Raw genomic sequence first — 20020 nt, forward strand, 5'->3', positions numbered from 1 at the left:
ACTTAACCGCTAACTCTGTTAATAGTCAAAGTAAGTAACGATGCATTGTTTTCCAAAACCTACCAAAAGGTGCTCATAGGGGGTAGGGTGTGCCTGCGTGTACGAGCGTGCGCGTGTCTGATACTATGTTTCGCAAAAAATAAATTAACAAAGCAGAAAAAACGGGAAAGAAAGGAGGAAGAACAATGGTAAGCAGAGCAAGGGAACGGTAAACAATGGGAAAGAAAAGTAATTATCTGAGGGGGTGGGCGATGGCGGCGGCGCGCATTCGGCTTGCTTCAGTGTTTGTGGTCTACAGATCTGGATATAATTTTTATTATTTATGACTGCCGTGATCGAAGACGAATAGATGAGAAGTTTTCTTAATATAGCTTGTTTTTTTTTTTCAGAACCTTCCATCAGCACTCAACCACTAACGCTGGTAATAGTCAAAGTCAAATAACGGTGCATTTGTTTCAACCTCAATTAGTAACAACAAAATGGAGAAAAAAATGGTGAAAGAAAAGGGCAAGCAGAGCAAGGCAACGCTGGAAGCAAAGCGGCCCCGTTCCTCGCGTGCGTGCGTGCGTGCAAGACCAGCGAGAGAGAGAGAGAAGAAGCCGCCGCGCAGCCGCCTCCGGTCTCTCCTCCTCTCCCCCTTCCTCCGGCCGCCGCCCGCCGGTCCACCGCCGCCTCCTCCTCCTCGAGAAGCAAGGCCGGGGCTCCCGGTGCCCGGACGCCCGCCCGTCCCGCCGCCGCCGCCCGCGACCCGGCCGCGCCGTCCTCGCCCCCAGTTCGCCCGGATCTCGGAAGAGGAGGAGGAGGAGCGAGCTCTCTAGGGTTCCGCGGCGGTCCCGGTTCCTGCGCCCCGTCAGGTACGGCGAAAAATCTCATCTTTCTCTCTGGCGTGCTCCGGGGGGATGTGTCGGGCGCCGAAATGGCTTGGCGAGAGCAGGGGGGCTCCTCCCGCTCGCGGCGGTTGCTATCGCCGTGGGATGGACGGAAGCCGGTGGTTTCCTCCGCGGAACGCGGCGGGGGAGTAGTTGCGGCGGCGCTGGTTGGGTTGGTGGGGATTGACTGGTTCTGCAGGGGAACGCGGCGTGCTTCTCCCCACTGGAAATTGGAGATGCAGGCTGGCTGGTCATGGCGGCGGCTCTCAGGGGAGCTTGATTCATGCGTGTTGCTGATGCTATGCTGATTCATTTTGGGTGGAGACTGACTAGTGGATTTGTGTAGGGTTGGACCGGTGGTGTTGTGATGCGACTATGCCACTCCATGCATTTCGATGCACTCTATCAGCTTAGGAGTGTGCACTTTTACACATTTAGGAAGCACGAACCTGAACTAGCCGATTGCATCGCTTCATAATCATAGGGCTGCACAGGTTAGATCACAAGCAACTAGATGCGACGCACGCCATTACAATTCTAGGTTTGCAGGCTACACCTGGCACTGCAAACCTAGGTCCTGCTCCCATGGTGGGCTAACTCTGTACCTGTAACCTGCATCGCCTTCACAATAAACCTGCCGTTGTTTGGTGCCGTTGTTTTGCTCCCAATGACCCTGCCCATTGTCGCCGTAGCATCCGAATTTTTTGCTTCTATTTCTTCCTATAATTCTGTTAAAATATCCGTGCAATGAGATTTTTGTCACCTCACTTTTGTTAAAATATCCGTGCAGGTCGTTCAACGTTTGGCCAATCTTATTAGGAGGAGACTGTATTTGTTGGTACTGTTCTTAGAACCAGACTTCATTTGGGATCGGATTTCAGATGTGACAAATGCCCACCAAGGTGGCTGCTTCAGATGTCATCAGAGTAAGCACTTCAAGTGCCCCCAGCACATCGAGCCACGGTTCCGCGCAAGATGACTATGAATCGTCAGGCGACGTGTATGTGTGGGGTGAAGTTATCTGTGAAAGCTCTGCCAGGGCTGGTTCTGATGCGGTAATCAAGTCGGCTGTGAGGCAGGATGTCCTGCTACCGAAGCCTTTGGAGTCCCATTTAGTTCTTGATGTGTATCATGTGGACTGCGGGGTCAAGCATGCTGCTTTGGTCACCAAGAATGGGGAAGTCTTCACATGGGGTGAAGAGTCTGGAGGACGGCTTGGTCATGGATCACGAGAAGATTATGCTCGCCCCAGCCTTGTCAATTCATTAGCGGTTTCCAACGTGGATTTCGTTGCTTGTGGGGAGTTCCATACCTGTGCTGTGACAACAGCTGGGGAACTGTATACCTGGGGAGATGGAACACACAACATTGGGCTTTTGGGCCATGGTACTGACATAAGCCACTGGATTCCTAAAAGGATTTCAGGAGCACTGGACGGTCTGCAAGTTGCTTATGTTTCTTGTGGAACCTGGCATACAGCCTTGATTACAACAAGTGGCCAGTTATTTACCTTTGGTGATGGTACTTTTGGAGTTTTAGGCCATGGAAACCGAGAAAGTATTTCATGTCCGAGGGAGGTCGAGTCTTTATCGGGGCTGAGAACAATTGCTGTCGCCTGTGGTGTGTGGCACACTGCAGCTGTTGTAGAAGTTATAGTGACTCAGTCTAGTTCAAGTTTATCTTCTGGAAAGCTCTTCACATGGGGAGATGGCGACAAACATCGACTTGGTCATGGTGACAAGGAACCACGAGTTAAGCCGACATGTGTGGCTTCACTCATTGATTACGATTTTCACAGGATAGCATGCGGCCATGGCCTTACTGTGGGTCTGACAACATCTGGACAGGTTTGGAGCATGGGTAATACTGTTTATGGCCAGCTTGGAAATCCTCGCTCAGATGGTAAGCTCCCATGTTTAGTCGAAGAGATTATGGGTGAACAGGTTGTTCAAGTTGCTTGTGGTTCCTACCATGTTGCGGTTTTAACAGTTAAGAGTGAAGTTTTTACATGGGGAAAAGGAGCCAATGGAAGGTTGGGCCATGGAGATATAGACGACAGGAAAATACCTACGCTGGTTGAAGCCTTACGAGACAGAGCTGTTCGGCACATTTCCTGTGGTGCGAACTTCACAGCGGCCATATGCCAACATAAGTTGATGCCAGGAGCGGAGCAGTCGCAATGCACCTCATGTAGGCAACCATTTGGGTTTACCCGGAAGAGGCATAACTGCCATAATTGCGGACATGTCCATTGCAATGCGTGCACTTCGCGAAAGGTGTTGAGGGCAGCGTTGGCTCCCAATCCTGGAAAGCCTTACCGTGTTTGTGATTCTTGTTTTCTGAAACTGAACAATGCCATTGACTCCAGTGCAATTAATAAGAGGAAAGATACCGTGCCTCGCTACTCAGGTGAAAGCAATTCTGATAGTACTAAATTAGCTAAAGCAATTATCCCTAGTAATTTGGATATGATTAGAAGTTTGGATAGCAAGGCAGCAAAACAAGGGAAGAAAACAGACGCTCTTTCATTTCTTCGGTCTCCTCAAATGAGTTCACTTCTTCAGTTGAGGGATATTGCTTTATCTGGTGGGCCTGATCTGAACAGACCAGTTCCAAGACCAACTCGCACACCAGCAGTTCGATCGGTAAATACTTCCAGGGCTGTCTCCCCTTTCTCTCGTAAGCCTAGTCCGCCACGTTCTACCACACCAGTTCCGACAACTCATGGCCTTTCTATTGCGAAAAGTGCTACTGATAATCTTACGAAAAAGAACGAGATGTTAAATCAGGAAGTTGAAAGACTCCGCGGACAGGTATCTCATAATATTCATATGTCAGTATGTAGGCTTGGTTTTTAGTCTGTTAGTTAACAGAATCCTAATTTATGCATCTTGTTAGGTCGACAGTCTGAGGCACCGGTGTGAGGCTCAAGAACTTGAGCTACAGAAGTCTGCTAAGAAAGTACAAGAGGCCATGACTCTGGTTGCAGAGGAGTCTGCGAAGTCCAAAGCTGCTAAGGAAGTCATAAAAGCCCTAACAGCACAGGTAATATTGCCTGAGCACCTTAAAAACACATGATTCAGTAATTAACTGTTATGTAACTGCAGTATCCCATGCTTATAAATTCGTCGGTTGTTAAGGTTGACAAGAGATAAACATGTTAATGGTGCTGTGGTGGAGCTTCGACATTGAAAGAGAAGACATATCTTTAACATTGAAAGAACAATTGTTTTAGTGTTGTCAGATTATACCCATTTAATCTTAAAAACTAGTGATACAATATAAACTTTTGTATAGTTAGTACTACTTCCATTGGCTCTGTTTCTGAAATCTGTTCTCTACTTATTATTGAATCTGCCTTTTTCCGTGGCTTTTGTAGCTCAAGGACATGGCTGAAAGACTGCCTCCAGATGATGGCAACGATGCAAAGCAGTCACAGTTCCCAAATGGAATCGAGTCTCATGCTTCCATTTACTCTAGCATGGATTTGGATTCAGTTCACCAGTCACGGAATGAGTCTATCAATGCATTGAACGTGCCTAGCCTGAACACTGGACGATCCTTGCACCCAAATGGAATCTCAGGTCAGCAGAGATCGCCGGGTGTTAATGAAAACAATGAAGTGAGTGCTCACAGACACAGGGTTTCAAGCCCCCATGACGGCGCACTTTCGAATCGAAGAGCGCACAGCAGTAGTGATGAATTATTCGCCTCAAGCCGCAGAGCGGCTGATAGTGCTAGCATGGATACTATGTCCCTCCAAAATGGCGAGGATGGTTACAGATCTCGAGGTACGTTGTCACTGTCCAGTCCCGAAGTTAAGGCCGAATGGATTGAACAGTATGAACAAGGTGTATACATAACACTGACGACGCTTCTTGATGGGACTCGGGATCTCAAGAGGGTACGCTTCAGGTAATTTGATATTCTTCTCGGCTTCTCTCCTAAATACTACTGTCATGCCCTGTCTTGTTTCATTCATTAATAAATATGACATGGTAGGTTATAACAATTCACTCTGAGAATAGAAGGCTGTTTGTTCGTTCCTGATTCAGTTGTCTAATCACCACACGTGTCCAGTGTTTTTGTCACACAACTAACTCGGTCGGTTAATCAGCACTGCAGTTGCTGCCAACCTACTCTGCTAAAGGCACAAAGCTCGTGGCAGGATCTCATTGAGAACCATGACATATTCAGGTCCTCTAATTTTGCCTGCTCCTCACCTCCTTTTTTTTTTGAATTCCTATCCAGCCGAAGACGGTTCGGCGAGCATCAAGCGGAGAGCTGGTGGAACGAGAACCACGACAAGGTCTACGAGCGGTATGGCGTGAGGAGCTCCGAGCGGGTGTCGTCGGCCGCGTCGACCCGGTCAGCTCGGTGACTTGAGGACCGACCTGCTCTGCCCCGGCAATCATCGGATATCGCATGAGCTTCCGGGAAGGCCTCAGTTTTGCTCCTGTAACTCCGATGAATCGTTTTCTTGTTTCGCGATCAGTTCATCCGTTGAGGCAAGCAGGCAAGCAGGCAGAGGCATGCAGGGGCTTTGTAGCGCTGCCCTGATGTAATGTAAATATAGAGGTGACAATTATTAGTGTGGGAAAGAGGATGTGTTCATCAGAGCCTGGAACCACTCCTCTTTCCCCAATTCTGTAGCTAATTCATGTTGTAAAATCCGCAGAAATTCTTCAGTCGTCATCTGCAGAAGTTTCTCCATTTGCAACTGTTTGTACGTGCTGACGTGGCGTCGAGCAGAGCTAATATACATGATGATGATGATGTTGTGGTGCAATATTGTCTGATACAGTTGTGATATCATGTTGATGCATGTTGTGGTGCAACAATTCTGATACCACCATTTCTCTGGCATCTACCAAAATTCTGGCCATGAATCATGTGGAAAGGGTTAGTATCAGGTAAAGTGGCATCATGCGTGAATTTAATCAGGGACAAAATGTTTACGAAGATAAATAGAAAAGTCGACATTTTAGCTAATAATGCCTTCTATCATTTTTTGGGGATCTTTAGTTAACATTCCTATTATTATTATTATTATTATTATTATTATTATTATTATTATTATTATTATTATTATTATTATTATTATTATTTTTGCTTATACCAAGATTTGATTTTAAATTTTATGTCGCTCTTGATTATTATTTAGGGGTTGATGTCGTGGTATCGCTGTTGCAAATAATTTTTGTGTTCTGAGTTGCTAAATGCAATTGTCATGGATATTTGTCTGATTTCTGTCATTTTCAACTTTTGACACTGTGGTCCTACCCGTGTTCACAAACAAACAAAAATGTGAAAGGGTACTGCAAGATATTCAAACGAATGATTTGAATTTGAATGCAAGTACACGATTTTCAAACGGAGGGTTAATTCGAAATGCAAAATTTTGAAATAAAAGCAAAATTTCAGCGATCAATGCCTTATATTTCTGTTCTTTTATTTGGCATCTTTCGTTAACACTTTTTTATTTGCTTATACAAAGAAATGTTTTCATATTTATATGGCGATAGATCAGTAAAAAAAGGTTCATAATTATCCGCCGATTATTATTTAAGAGTTGATATCATGGCATCACTGTCGCAAGTAAAATTTGGCGTTTCGAATGGTTAAATGTAATTGTCGTAGATAGTTGTCTGATTTCCGTCATTTTCAACCTTTGACGACCGCGTTCACAAACAAACAATAATGTGGAAGGGTGCTGCCGAATTTTCAAACGGACAATTTTAATTCGGATGCAAGCACATCGTTTTTCAAATCAAAGGGTTTAAATTCGAACTGCAAGTTTTTGAAATAAATAAAAGGCATCTTGGTTAATAATCAGAAGATACCACGCACGCGCAGCATTATCCTCCCGAATCTCACTCCACCTCCTCTCCGGATCCCCCCGCCCGCCTCCACCGAACCCCCCGCGGCGCCGCCGGCGAGATGCCGCCGGCGAGACGCCCGAGGGAGCCGCTCTCCCTCTCGCTCCCGGGCGCCGGCGGCCGCTCGCAGGACTTCCCCTCGCTCTTCTCCGACCTCACCTCGCTCCTCCTCCACCACTCCCCCGCCGCCGCCGCCACCCCCCACGGCCGCGCCCCGGTCTTCTCCTCCTCCACGCTCTCCATCCCCGCCCCCGCCGCCCCGGCGCAGGCGCAGGCGCAGTCCCAGCCGCAGGCGCCGACGCCGCTGGAGCGGGCGGCCATCGGGGCGTGCGCGGGGGCGGCGGCGGGGGCCTTCACCTACGCGGCGCTGCTGCCGCTCGACGCCGTCAAGACGCGGCTCCAGGCGGGGGCCGCCTCGCGCGGCTCCTGGCAGGTGTTCGCCGACATCCTCCGCGCCGACGGCCCCCTCGGCCTCTACCGGGGCCTCTCCGCCGTCATCCTCGGCTCCGCCACCTCCTCCGCCATCTACTTCGGCACCTGCGAGCTCGCCAAGTCGCTGCTGCGCCCGCACCTCCCCCCGTTCCTCGTGCCCCCGCTCGCCGGCGCCAGCGGCAACATCTCCTCCTCGGCCATCATGGTGCCCAAGGAGCTCATCACGCAGCGCCTCCAGTCGGGCGCCGCCACGGGCCGCTCCTGGCAGGTGCTGCTCCAGATCCTCCAGGCCGACGGCTTCTTCGGCCTCTACACGGGGTACGCAGCCACCCTGCTCCGGAACCTCCCCGCCGGCGTGCTCAGCTACTCCTCCTTCGAGTACCTCAAGGCCTTCGCCCTCAGCAAGAGCAACGCCGCCAACCTGACGCCGGGGGAGAGCGTGCTGTGCGGCGCGCTCGCCGGCGCGATATCCGCGGGGCTCACCACCCCGCTCGACGTTGTCAAGACCCGGCTGATGACCAGGGTGGGCGCCGCCCAGGGGAGCCGCACGGTGGTGGGCACCATGCAGGAGGTCATCGCCGAGGAAGGCCTGATGGGTCTGTCCCGGGGGATCGGACCGAGGGTCCTGCACAGCGCCTGCTTCGCTGCGATTGGCTACTGCGCCTTCGAGACGGCCAGGCTCATGATCCTCAAGTCATACCTTGAATCGTGCGAGAGGAAGGCCGCTGCCGAGACCAAGACCGGAGTTGCCGCTGCCTGAGTGTGTATGATTCCTTTCCTTCTTTCAGGAAGGTAATCGCTTGTTCTGGGTAGTGTGCACTTTTCTTGTAGCTACCTAGCTATGATATTATGCAGATGATGTACCAGCCAGATGTATTTGCTTTAGTGTCATTTAAATTCAGTTATAGAGTTGTTTGAAGGATACAACAAGTAATAATATGAAACAGTTGTGAATCTCTCATTTGTTTTGATTAGTGGTTACTTATTTGCGGCATACATTTTCAGGTCGGTGTTTTCAGTAACATTCCATCTCTCTCTCTCTCTCTCTCTCTCTCTCTCTCTGTGTGTGTTACGTGTATGTGAAGCGTGTGTGTGATTACAATGAAAGCTCACAAACCTTAACTTTTGGTGTTCGCCACTAACTCAAAGCATTCATGGTGTTTTTGAGTGCTACTGCTCAGAAAAAATATCACAGTTATAAAATGTTCTCAAGCATAACATATATAAGTTTGTGGACACTAAGACCACAGAAATTCATGTATGCCAGGTTTTGTTTCCTAATGTTCAGAAATAGCATCACAGTCGTAGAATAATTTCAAGCACACCGAATCATACAAGTTTATGGACATCAGAGTCCACATAAATCGTGTATGCCAGATGAGGTCATTTCAGTGGGTTAGACATTGCACTACTGCAAGCGCATACAGTTCGATGCGAATGGACACGCTATAGTTCATCACTGGAAGTACTTTCTGCAGAATGAACTTGCTTCATGTGGGTAGTGAATCCTGATCATGTTCTCTAGGCACTTCTTGTAGGAGAAATCTGTAGGAGGGCCATCTGAGGATGCGACGTACAAGCACCTGGAGCTATGGAACTTTTGATGCTTAGCAACCTGCAAGCAGGGGAAGAAATTTCATCAAGTTTCAATTTTGGGTTTTGGTTCTTGTGATGCATCGGAAGACTGAAAGGTATGCTGCTTACCATTATGTAATTGTTATTCCCTGCCATCTTCTTTTCCTTCTCTGGGTGGTACATGAGAATATTTTCAACAATGAACTTCTCATCATCTCCAGAAAGCTTGATGCCATCCCTGCAAAGTATGGGAATAGATGGACTGCGAGTAAGGATTACGAACATAGAGAAGAAGCCACTTGTGGTCTACAAGAGAAGGTGCACTTTTCAATCATTGCAGTTACTTGGACTTTGTGATGTTCAAACTTAAATCAAACAGTCATATCATCATTTACTTGAAGAAGTGTAGCTACTTTTCATTACTTTGTGTCTTTTTAGAGTTGCAATGGGCTAGATATTATACCTTGATTCACGGATGATCCTCTTTACTTCTTTCATGATTGGATCAACTTGTGCATGGATCTGCTGTTCCGCTAGTGTAAAGTTTGAACTCCCTTGTTGTCCACTATTGCTACCTCCCCGGTTTGGTCCCTTTGATCTCCATGCTGGTCCTCTGCCACGGCTTGGGCCAAGATTGCCGGTCTTGATGTTCCGTCCACCATAGTTGGATGGTCCTGAAATGTGGAAGTTCGGGGCGCTTGTGGTATTGACTCTTTGGGCTTTCCACCTACTGTTACCTCCACGGTGTGATCCCTCTGATTTGCACACTGCACCTCTACCACCACCTCGACCTCTACCAACATTATTGGTCTTTCTACTCCATCCACCAGAGCTAGATGGACCTGTAATGGCAAAGTTGCCCTGGCTTGCCACATTTGCTTTCTTCCAACTTGGGTCATCTTCTTGTGTTGCATCTGAGGTCCAATTACCATCTCGCTGCCTTCTCTGATACACTTTCGTGGTAGATCTGCTCTGGTTCCATCCACTAGTGCCACTTGTTGGCCCTGTAATGGCAGTGTTGCTCGGGCCTGCCACATATGCTTTGTTCCAACTTGGGTTACCATCTTGTTGCATTACATCTGAGCTCCAATTACTATTACGTTGCCTTCTCTGATAAACTTTCGTGGTAGAACTGCTCTGGTTCCATCCACCAGTGGCACTTGACTCTGTGGCGACATGTTTACCATGTTGCCAATTTGCAGCTGGCACCTTTTGGTGCCCTTGTTCAGCCCTCCAACCTTGAAGATCATGCAACAGGAGATTTGCTTTTGGCCTGTCTGTCCAAGAGATTGGACTGTTTCCTCCCAAACATAAGACTCCATCCTCTTCGATTTCATCTTCTTCAAGGTTGTCAACATCATACAAGCAGGAACCGTATGGAACAATTATATTATCTTCAGTGGCTCTTGTTGTTTCTACGTCTGTGAGGAATTCATATAAACCATACCCTCCAAGGTTCTCATTGCCTGCTAACTGTAGAAGACCAAGAGGTTCAGAGAAGGGAGAAAATAATTGCGTGATGCACACATGTGAGAAAATAGGCAGGTGAAATGTTCGTTGTACCATGTTCTCATCATTCCAGTGGATTTTGAAGGCTGAACCGGTCCCAATTGGTGCAGGATTGCCCCAAGAGCAGGTAGACACAACACTATCCAACTGATCAGAATAGACCTTCTCTGCACCCTCCTCGAAGCATTGCAATGGCCTCTGAAACATGTTTTTCTCGGTGTTTTAATCAATGCCAACGCTTGCTCATCAAAATGGGGGGTTCAAAACAAAATGAAATGGAGAACTTACAGCGAGTGTAGCCTTCATGAAGGGTGCCTGTATCTTGAGGGCCTTGAATGTGGCCTTGTAACCATAGCTGTTGAAGCCATGCAAGTTACCTGTGCAGGTCATGCTGCTTGCAACAGTAGTCAGGTGTTCTTCAAGAACTGATTTTGTAACCATTCCAACTGCCTTGGAAAGGTGCTGGAAGGATGGTCGAAAGCATAAAAAGAAGAAAGTAGAACATGAGTAATGCTTTAATAGAAGCTACTAAATTCATCATAAAGGTAAAAAGGCAAGAACTAGCTGGACCTGTGTGACTCGACCAAAGGCAGAGGAAATTCCAAACCCTTCCCGAACTCCTTGGATGCTGTAGGGCACAGACCTGGTAGTGTCGATCAGATCCATCACAGGGATGCATGCATCCATTGCTGTTCCCCAGACATCACCACTCTCCCCAGTTGAGTCTTTATCCATTGTGATTACCAGCGCCAGTTCGCCCTTCTGCTCTGTACCGGAGTTCTGGACCCAACACGTGTCTTGTGGTTCAACCCATATTATGTTCACCTCCTGAACTCGTGGATCACCTGGGAGAAAAATGCAAGAGAACATCTGTTTAGTAAGCAGAATTGCATAAGCACTATCAACATATTCATCTGGATTTTCTATATGCATGATACCTAGTATGACTGAACTTTTGGTTTACCTTTTATGATTGTGTCCAGGAGTATAGGAGAAATGGTATTGGCCATCAACTGGACAACTCGCGTAGAAGATTCAGATTGTGTGGTGACACTTTTTGTCAGGAAAAACTGCAAACAGGAGACCTGTTCTTCGTCATCTGCATCCTGGTAGCACATATATTCGCTGCAAAGAAGAAATGTCAGATTATGTTCAGAAATTAGAGAATAGACCATTTAAAGCTCATGCTTGATTTTCTCAATGTAGCATGCCAAAATCCCAATGAAGGACATTATTCAACTTAAGTTACCAAATAAACAACTAAAATCTTAGCGGATCTGAAAATTAAATCCAACCATTGGAATATTCTTTCAGAAGAATATGAAAATAAAGCCTCCTGTACTATTTCAAGGTTAAAACAATAAAAGATTGTAGCACCTTGAGATCACAACTCTCTTCATAAGTTGATTCACCTGCCCCTTCTTCTTTCCGCATCTATATATTTCTTCCTGGCATTTCTGAAGAATACCTTGCATACTTATGTTCATTTCATCCAGTTGCTTCTGTAAGGGCACAAAATGATTTCTTCAACATATAGTCTTGATGATAATGCTGAAAAACAATTATACTATTTGAAAAGTAGGAGAAAAGGAAAAATACCTTGTCAAGGTGAATGTGGCCAACAAGACAATGTGTTGCTTGAATATTTTGTTGTTGATAACTGAAACAAGACAATGATTGTGAGCCTAGCACAGTATACACTGAAATGTAAGAAGTAGTTACTTGTGATTTGATTTTGGCTTATAACTTTATAACACAGTGTAAAGCTGAACTGGACTGATCTAAGATTCCAAGTTCAATACGATGTCAAGAAACAAAAATTTGCTAGTCTTGTTCATGTTTATGATTCACTCATGTGAAACTAATACTAAAGTGCATAGTTTGGGAAAATAGTATGTAACTTGGGGCAGAAGGAACATTGTAGTATGATAAATAATTATGGAAGTATGAACGGTACATACTGGATTGAGAACTCAGTAGCACAGTCTTCTACTTTGGTCCTCTTTAAGCAGGCTTGAACTGCGAGCGATGCTCTTTCCATGCAAAAATTATTGCCGCAGGAGCATTTGTTCAGATACAAAATTATTTTTTGGTCATTTTCATTCCTAGAGCCAGCTCTTGTAAGTAGTACTTCCTGTAAATGCAACAATCAGAAGTCAGAACATATGGACCGAAGTCGTAGATGTAACTGACCAAATGAGCCTCTCACCTTCATTGAGTCCCATGAGGCCATGTTATTCTGATTTGGGTCTAACACTGCCTTGTATGCAGCATTCGTAACTGCAGTGGCTGCCAAGATACCAACGGGATCTCCTGGTGTCACAGAACTGGATGAGTCTGTCGAGTCAAACTTGACAACTGAATTTCCGCATGAGTTTCTTATGGTTCCATCATAGCATGCTACAACATCTCGGAGCATTGCCATCATGTTCTTGAAGAGAACGCCCGGCTCCACAAGTCCTTTAGATGCGCGTATTGTCTTCTCCCTTGCAGATATTGAATGGAGTAGGTCCTCATATGGGTTCAGTCCATTGCAAAATGAGTTCCTGACAAAACCATGTGCCTCCAAAGGATGGCAACCATTGGTGCTGCTGCCGCACTTGCTTAGCGACTTGGATACGCAATCCTCTACCAAGCTGCCAGAATATAATCTTCTGTTGCGCTGCAGCTGATGTCCCAAGAAACCAATCTGCTCCACTACTTTGGTCATGGCTGAATCTCTCTTTTGGTCAACCAAGAAGCGAATGTCAGAAGAAGTAATGAAGTCCACAATTGGTTTCCGTAACTTGTCAAGATCAAGTGTCTGATGCTGTATTGTCTGTGGTATTGGATTCTGGACATTGAAGTCTCTCAGGCTTACGCTGAAACCATCAGTAAATAATGATTCCATTAGTAGGGGCTGCAGAAGATTCAGAAATTCTATGGCCTCCCTTGGATTCTTCATGGACAGAACTGATGAGATGGTAATAGTGCCAGCAACCAAGTCTCTGATTAATATTTTATTTTTCTGTGGTAGTACCGTCTCTAGAATCTGAGCGAAACTCCACTCTGGTCCACCTGATAGTCGCTTCTTGGGAATCAACCCTGCCGTGAACATTGCATTTATAAGTTCATTGGCCTCCATTCTGGAATACTTTCTAGCAGACATTTTCTTTAAAGCTAGTAAGCAATCATTCTTGAGCTGAAAATTCAGCTTTGCATTGTGAGAGCTGACCAGCTGCTTCTCCACCGTGAAGAGCTCTATAGCTTCAGCCCTTGCTGACACTGACCTTGGGAAGAAAATGTGGACGCAGTCGCCATCGAAATCTGCCCCAAGTGGTCCACATATGAGTGGGTTGATCTTGATGGTGTGATCAGTATGTACACGGACATACATTGCTTGGACTGAGTGCTTGTCTGTGCTTGGTGGCCTGTTGACAAATACCGCATCTCCATCCAGAATTCTCCGGTTGACCGTTTCACCAACCTTCAGTATGGTCCGTTTCTTATTTGCTTTCCCCACATCCAAGGAGTGCGTGACGGACTTAGCATCTTCATGTGTCAGGCAAAGACCTCTATCCATCATGCCTTGCAGCTGAGCAATATTGTAGTCTTTCACACGCTCTTGTACTGACATTCGCCTTGCTACTTCATCAGGCACTCCTACCACATTCATAGGAATGTATGGGTCACCTGTGATCACACCACGGCATGAGAAGCTTGAGCTCTTGCTGATGCAGAGTGCCTTCATCTTTTGCTGCCATTGTTTTGTTGCAGGCAGACTTTTAAAGGTGATATCTTGAGGACCCTATGAAAGATACATGGCACCAGATATGAACACACAGTTTTGATCAAGTAGATAAGATGCATTTCATTTGCATATTATCTACATACCCTTGCTGTTCCTGCATGCTTGATGTAGTCAGCAATGGCAAGCTGAAGATCATCTGCTTCCACCTCATGTTCTTTGAAGGTTGGGGGGCCAACCCTTGAGTTGTTGATTCTATGTACGTTGAGTATGATTTTCCTCAGCAGGTTTGTGGAGGCATCCTAAAGAATGGAGAAAAAAGTCAGGAGTGACGGTGAAACGAAGGAAATTCTGATGCAACCAAAAGTATATGAGTGATGAGTCTCAAAAGGTACTTACCGGAGAGCACATGATTGTTTCATCTAAAACATTGTAAGCGCGGAGGCAGTTTGGTGGAACAGGGAGATTGCTCATCACAAATCCATCCTGAAGAATATATCCCTTAGCAGCAATCTGCCTTCTTGTTTTTTCAGAGATCTTCTCCATTATTTTCTGAACCTAAGAAACAGAAGAACAAAATGTGAGTATCTCTAGCACCTATTAGTTCTTGAAGTATTCATTAATTTCTCTTGTCATAACCATTTCTAATGCAAAGCAGAGCAACTAAGTTCTGAGACTTTTGTTCTACATCCTCCTCCCTTGCAGGGTGGCTTTTGCCACAAGAGCAACAAGTCTCTGTCTAGTACTAGTACCTCTTCTGCGAATAAACGACGGCAGTGAGAGCTGCCCTTCGTGTGAAAGCCAAATTGATCGAGGAAGCTCCAAAATCCCTCTTCCAGTTCTTTCCTGGATGGCACTCTCAGCTCCAAGGTAAGGGCTCCATTGGATTTCTTGACTTTTGCAACATGGATTGGTGGGAGATCCTGGAAGAAGATGAATGCAGAATTCGACAAAGGAAATAATAGTGGCTGGTTAGTTAGAGGGATTAAGGGAAAAAATACTCCAAATAAAAAATTTGAACCATGGCAAGACATAATTAATTGGTGCTTGTACTGTACATATGGCATGCTCCTCAGAAACTAAAACCAGAAACTAACATTAGCCACCAATAACTTAACTAATAGTCTTAATTTAAATTTGAAATTTGAGTGGAGATTTGTACTGTTTGAGGGTTGGGTAATGTGGTGGAATTTAGCCATAACAGACGTCTAGGCTACTGCACAATGTGTGTTAAATAAAGCATGGCATTTGCTTCCTTTGGAGATAATTGATATTTTAGTTGCTGCATGCATTTTAAACTCTGCACCTGTTGCTTTTGAATTGGATCATACATCTTTCTGGGAAGATCCAAATTTCAAATTTCAGCACCTGTTATGCTAGTGTCACTTCCAAATTTCAGCTCATCGTCTTCTCTGACTGCTCTAGTGTTTAAGCTGAACTACCTGCACTTGTTTTGTATTTAGCTGCTTAACGCTATCTCTGCAGCAGCAACTTTTTGGAATTTTTTTTCATCATCGACGATTCAGTTACGATCTATCTAGCAGTAGATTCGGCTACCTTGAGATTTTCTCGGAGAATTAGAGTGAGCTACATATGAATGTGCATATTATGCATACCAACCCGACCTTACTAATGCAACTTAAAGGAGACTTGAACAGTTTGATCTCCTTCATCAGTTATCACTTAATTACCTGACAGTATGAACATGAGGTGAAGTTGCTCTCCTTTTCCACACTTTTCTGTTTCTGTTGCAAAGTACAGAAATTCCATGTTAATGCTAGCCACTACATCACTGACCATAGTATGCTTGGGCAGGGTTTAATTTCTGCATGTACCTTGCAGTTCTTGAACTGGAGGCAGCTGAAGCAGATCATGTTGAGTATCTTCGTCAGCTCGGTGATATGGCTTGGGTGGTAGACGGACACGGGCAGCTTGATGAACCCGAAATGACCTTCAGCCAGCCATGAGAAGACGAGTTATGTCAGAAAATAATAAATGAAGGTGCAGTATGCACATATATGGGCTGATTCAGAATCTTAGATCAAAGATTGCAGAACCTAACATGGATGTGCATGCAAAATTTCCAGGTGGGCAGAATCAATGTCATTACAACAATCTCTTTGTCAGCTCAGTTCAGGAACACACTATAAATCAGTCGAGATAAATGCTGCGGCATTGACTTTTATCAACAATGTCTTTGACAGTGTACAACAGTAAACTGAACGGCCAGGTGTGACCATTATCATATCGAACAGTTTATTATGTTCCTAGAAAGTGATCTAACCGAGGCAACTAAATTTTCTATCTTCCAGTAAACTGTCTAGCTGAATATTTTGCAGGTGGAATGAGATGCTGTTATTTCAGCCGAGTTTTTGGAGTATTGCCGAAAGCTTAGGAACAGGAGATACCTATCCTATCAGTTGAGACAAATGCTGACGCAGAACTGATTTTAGCAAGAATACTCTGACAATGTATAATACTCAAGTGAGTAGTCAGATCAGCTGTTATCATATCAAACTATTTGTGTTTCAACAGAGTGATCTTGCCTACTGTAGGTAAGTATTTGTGCTCGAATAAACTGAACTTTAGTTGAATATCGTTCAGTTTGGTTTTATCTAGTTTCAGGAACCTGAAAAATAATCTCAAGTTCGGTTCCAAACTACCTGTGCAGGATTATCACACACTGAACTAGGCAACTAGCTAGCCCACTAAGAAGTTTTATCTGCATGTTTGTAGACGTGAAGTGGCACTATTCATCGCTAAATTAAAGGGGCACACCACTGTTCGTAGGAACCTAGAAAATCAGGTGCGTCATGACCCAGATTTCTGTTTATTTTGTTCACAAAAACCTCTAAATAAACAGATCTTGTTTTGACTTGGAAGTCTCAGGCAATGCAGAAGTGTCAAACAGCTGCAGCTTACACTATCACACCCAACTTAATTACCTATGCTCCTGTAAACAGCTAGTTTAGTTTTGTCAAACTTGGATTTGGTTTCTAACTTGACACATGCTAAACTGTCAGAAAATTTTAGCCGCACGTTTGCAGACGTTTACTGATGCTTCTATTCTTTTTCTCCGTGCATGGATTAATTGATGGGCTAACCAAGGAAGCTACTGGCCGGGTTGATTTTGTAGCAGGTATAAAACAGAGAGGAGCCAGTGAGTCACCTTCACACTTGGCGAGGTCGGTGGCGCCGCAGGAGTCGCAGTGGCCGAGCTGCAGCGGCAGGCCCAGCGCCGGGTTCCCGGCCAGCTGGCTCGGGTGCGTCACCGGGAACTCCTCCTTCATCGGCTGCGCCTTCACCTGCAATGCATGCGACCATCAATGTGGTTAGTTAATCACCTGCTGTTCTGCTATGAAGAAGGAGGGGGAGGAGACGACGAAGAGGCCATGATTGGTTGGAGTGAAAGAGGAGAAGAAATGCTTGGCAATTACGTACGATCTCCTGGTTTGAGGCGACGGCGAGCCTGATGCTGGTGACGGTGCCCTCCGCGACGAACGCAGGGTCATCGCCGGCCTCCATTGCCGTCTCCATCGCCGGTGCTGTGGGCGAGCTGCACCGGTGGATGGATCGATTGGAAGAGAGTTGAGTGAGAGTGAGGGAGCGAGGGAGCTGGGTTGTGAGGGAGCTGGGTTGAGAGCTAGCCATCTTTCACTCACTGACCATGACCAGCACCCAACTGCAGTAGCACGCGTTAAGTGTATGTCTCCTAATATTTAAAAGAAAAGAAAAGGTGCCCCTGCAAAAAATGAGACCCAAAAGTGCTGTCTGTTTCTCTTCTAGTTTCTTCCATCTGTTTATCTGGTTCTCAATGATCTCGATTCTTCTTCTCATTTCAACAAGTGGGCTATTTCTTTTCTTTTTTTCAAAAAAAAATGCAGTTCACATACGGGGGTCGACATATGTTGGATAAATTAGCATTTTTTCTGACTGATTTAACCCATAAATATCTAAACAGGTAAACACATACGAAGTATAGAACTAGAACATCTATGAAAACAACAAGCACGCCTAGCACATGAATCAGCAAATGGTGGAAGGTTAGATCATACACACCAACAGGACAGGACAAGGCCGCGGTGGCAACAACATCGTTTTCCTCAGCCTTCTTCTTAGCTGCTTCGGATTTTCACCCATAACGATGTCGGAGAGGTGGGGGACATAGTAAAATCAGAGCACTTGCGCCTGAGATGCTCCTGAGGCCTTGTTCGGTTACACCCCTCCACAAGAGGATTGGAAGGGATTTGAGAAGGTTTTGACTTGCAGGGGACTAAATCCACTTCAATCCCTGCCAAACCCCCTTCGAATCCCTTTCAACCGAACACAGCCTAAATGGGTTCTTCATGAAGGGAGTACAAGCTAAAACCTAAGTCTGGAAGAACCACATTTTCCATAACACCACGAATCACCAAGAAAAGTATAATAAGCTAAGTTCATATACATACATACATACATACATACATACATACATACATACATAACATGTAGAATGCGTTCACTCCCTTTCCATCTTTACTAGTACGTACTACTGGTAATCTTGAACGGAAGCAGTTTTATTATTATGCGTTCTGACTTGTGAATACACAACATATGCATTTCACGGCAGGGTCATACATACTTGGGTTTTCGCTCGTACTTCCTCCATTTTTTGGGTCCACGTATTAGGGTTTGTCTTCGGTCAAACTTTATAAAATTTGACCAAATTTATATTAAAAATTATCAACATCTACAATATGAAACAAGTGTAATATGAAAATACATCTCATGATGAATCTAACTTTATAAAGCATTATAGTGCACCCAGAGGTGTGGTCTTCAGTCAAACTTCATAAGACTGATATTTTATTTTATTTTTGCGGGGTAGGGAAGCCGGTACATGCAAAATTGGATTTGCCCATAAAAGGCCTCAACCCTCACATAAGAAAGTGTCCTTCTGCTCCCGGATGCATGTGCACTTGGGATGAATAGTAAAACATGTTGTGCTTTGATCATGCATGTGGCAAAACAAGTTCCTTCCATTAAGATATGCTTAAGGCCTAGTTTGGCAACACAGTTTTCCCAAGACTATAGTAACCGAAAACCTCAGTATTCCAATGCGCGGGCAATGTGTACTTCAGTTTTTAGAAACCACATTTTTTTCTTAGTTTTAGCAAAACTATGAAGGTGTTTGGCAAATGCAGTTTTTCTCACTTTTCCCTGGTTTGACGGATTATCACATTGCTTGCATAGTCTAGAACCAAATTCAGTTGCACTCGACCTGAGCTTATGCATGCTAACGGCCGCCGCATGTAGCCTTGTGTAGATGCATCTACTCATCTCATGTACCAGTTTATCTCTTGTATCTCTGGCTGCATAGAATCGATCAGTGTATGACTGCTCCAATGATTGATCGATCTACCCGATGATCTAAGCCTCGTCAAGCATGTGTTTCCAGCCTGCGTTGTAGTGTTTTACGCCTGTATGATGATCATCAGGGCAGAGCTATGTGTATAGCTAAGGGGGCCATGGCCCCCTCCCCCAGCCCAATGCAAAATCATTGAAGGGATTTTTTCAGAAGACTTAGATGGAAGCAAATATTCTCATTTGGCCCCTCCAAAAATCCATACTATGCTGCATACGACTGTCTCAGGAAGTCAGGATCAATCAATCTACTCCCCAATCTAATCTACATGCTGCCCCCTTGTTGCATCGATGGTCAGTTTGGTGCATAAACTTGCAAAATACGTGTTTCTGGTCATCAAACTTGCATGGACGTGCAAATACAGTCACATTTCCCGTACACGGATGTATTCACTGCCTACATGGCATGCCAGCGTGGCCAGGGCCCATTGTCAGTGGTTGAAACGTTGTGCATGTGATATTTTTTGTAGAAACACCCTCAAGTTTTTTTTAAACTTCGTACAAAAGCCCTCCAACACAGGTAATGTTAAATAGTATCTCACTGGGTCCTGCCTGTCAGTGTGCGTTGTGAGTAATTTGGACTAGAAAATAGGTCTGAGGGAGTTTGAACCATCGACTAGCTGTAA

The 20020-nt window shown here is 45.4% G+C and overlaps 3 protein-coding genes across 26 annotated transcripts; 2 read left to right on the forward strand and 1 right to left on the reverse strand.

The window, feature by feature from the left end:
- Nucleotides 1-513: 513 nt before the first annotated feature.
- On the forward strand, nt 514-5658 carry LOC125546235 (PH, RCC1 and FYVE domains-containing protein 1-like). Of its 2 annotated transcripts, XM_048710404.1 has the most exons (6): nt 514-854; nt 1660-3682; nt 3768-3914; nt 4249-4660; nt 4771-4784; nt 5121-5658. In XM_048710404.1, exons 2-6 carry the CDS (start codon nt 1760-1762, stop codon nt 5253-5255), a joined length of 2631 nt encoding a protein of 876 aa, XP_048566361.1. In that variant the 5' UTR covers nt 514-854; nt 1660-1759; the 3' UTR covers nt 5256-5658. The 2 variants fall into 2 exon arrangements, with proteins under 2 accessions (XP_048566361.1, XP_048566360.1); XM_048710403.1 differs by having other exon boundaries at nt 515-854; nt 4249-4784.
- A 1057-nt stretch (nt 5659-6715) lies between these two features.
- On the forward strand, nt 6716-17825 carry LOC125546236 (protein MITOFERRINLIKE 1, chloroplastic-like). 22 transcript variants are annotated; one of them, XM_048710413.1, is made up of 12 exons: nt 6716-7972; nt 8706-8871; nt 8977-9073; nt 14279-14382; nt 14525-14571; nt 14697-14861; nt 15477-15701; nt 15807-15992; nt 16079-16221; nt 16331-16546; nt 16663-16797; nt 17131-17825. In XM_048710413.1, exon 1 carries the CDS (start codon nt 6810-6812, stop codon nt 7938-7940), a length of 1131 nt encoding a protein of 376 aa, XP_048566370.1. In that variant the 5' UTR covers nt 6716-6809; the 3' UTR covers nt 7941-7972; nt 8706-8871; nt 8977-9073; nt 14279-14382; nt 14525-14571; nt 14697-14861; nt 15477-15701; nt 15807-15992; nt 16079-16221; nt 16331-16546; nt 16663-16797; nt 17131-17825. The 22 variants fall into 22 exon arrangements, 21 of the variants coding, with proteins under 21 accessions (XP_048566370.1, XP_048566365.1, XP_048566368.1 ...); XM_048710408.1 differs by having other exon boundaries at nt 14279-14571; XM_048710411.1 differs by having other exon boundaries at nt 14279-14571; nt 15834-15992.
- LOC125546234 (DNA-directed RNA polymerase V subunit 1-like) lies at nt 8336-17568 on the reverse strand. Of its 2 annotated transcripts, XM_048710401.1 has the most exons (18): nt 17433-17568; nt 17161-17296; nt 15827-15942; nt 15683-15736; nt 14744-14914; nt 14391-14549; nt 14138-14293; nt 12474-14051; nt 12226-12398; nt 11864-11924; nt 11642-11766; nt 11229-11389; nt 10835-11109; nt 10553-10726; nt 10319-10462; nt 9219-10228; nt 8885-8993; nt 8336-8795 (listed from the first exon to the last, which is right to left on the reverse strand). In XM_048710401.1, exons 1-18 carry the CDS (start codon nt 17526-17528, stop codon nt 8637-8639), a joined length of 4857 nt encoding a protein of 1618 aa, XP_048566358.1. In that variant the 5' UTR covers nt 17529-17568; the 3' UTR covers nt 8336-8636. The 2 variants fall into 2 exon arrangements, with proteins under 2 accessions (XP_048566358.1, XP_048566359.1); XM_048710402.1 differs by lacking the exon at nt 17161-17296 and having other exon boundaries at nt 17336-17528.
- Nucleotides 17826-20020: the final 2195 nt, after the last annotated feature.

Source organism: Triticum urartu, chromosome 3 (genome assembly GCF_003073215.2).
Source record: "Triticum urartu cultivar G1812 chromosome 3, Tu2.1, whole genome shotgun sequence".
Taxonomy (NCBI): domain Eukaryota; kingdom Viridiplantae; phylum Streptophyta; class Magnoliopsida; order Poales; family Poaceae; genus Triticum; species Triticum urartu.

Coding starts and splice junctions, on each gene's coding strand:
- LOC125546234 (XM_048710401.1), bottom strand. CDS start 17,528: ATGGAGACGGCAATGGAGGCCGGCGATGACCCTGCGTTCGTCGCGGAG. Junction 14,294..14,390: donor AAACAATCATGTGCTCTCCG/GTAAGTACCTTT, acceptor TCCATTCTTTAG/GATGCCTCCACAAACCTGCT. Junction 8,796..8,884: donor GGAATAACAATTACATAATG/GTAAGCAGCATA, acceptor CCCTGCTTGCAG/GTTGCTAAGCATCAAAAGTT.
- LOC125546235 (XM_048710403.1), top strand. CDS start 1,760: ATGCCCACCAAGGTGGCTGCTTCAGATGTCATCAGAGTAAGCACTTCA. Junction 3,683..3,767: donor TTGAAAGACTCCGCGGACAG/GTATCTCATAAT, acceptor GCATCTTGTTAG/GTCGACAGTCTGAGGCACCG. Junction 4,785..5,120: donor CTCAAGAGGGTACGCTTCAG/GTAATTTGATAT, acceptor ATTCCTATCCAG/CCGAAGACGGTTCGGCGAGC.
- LOC125546236 (XM_048710408.1), top strand. CDS start 6,810: ATGCCGCCGGCGAGACGCCCGAGGGAGCCGCTCTCCCTCTCGCTCCCG.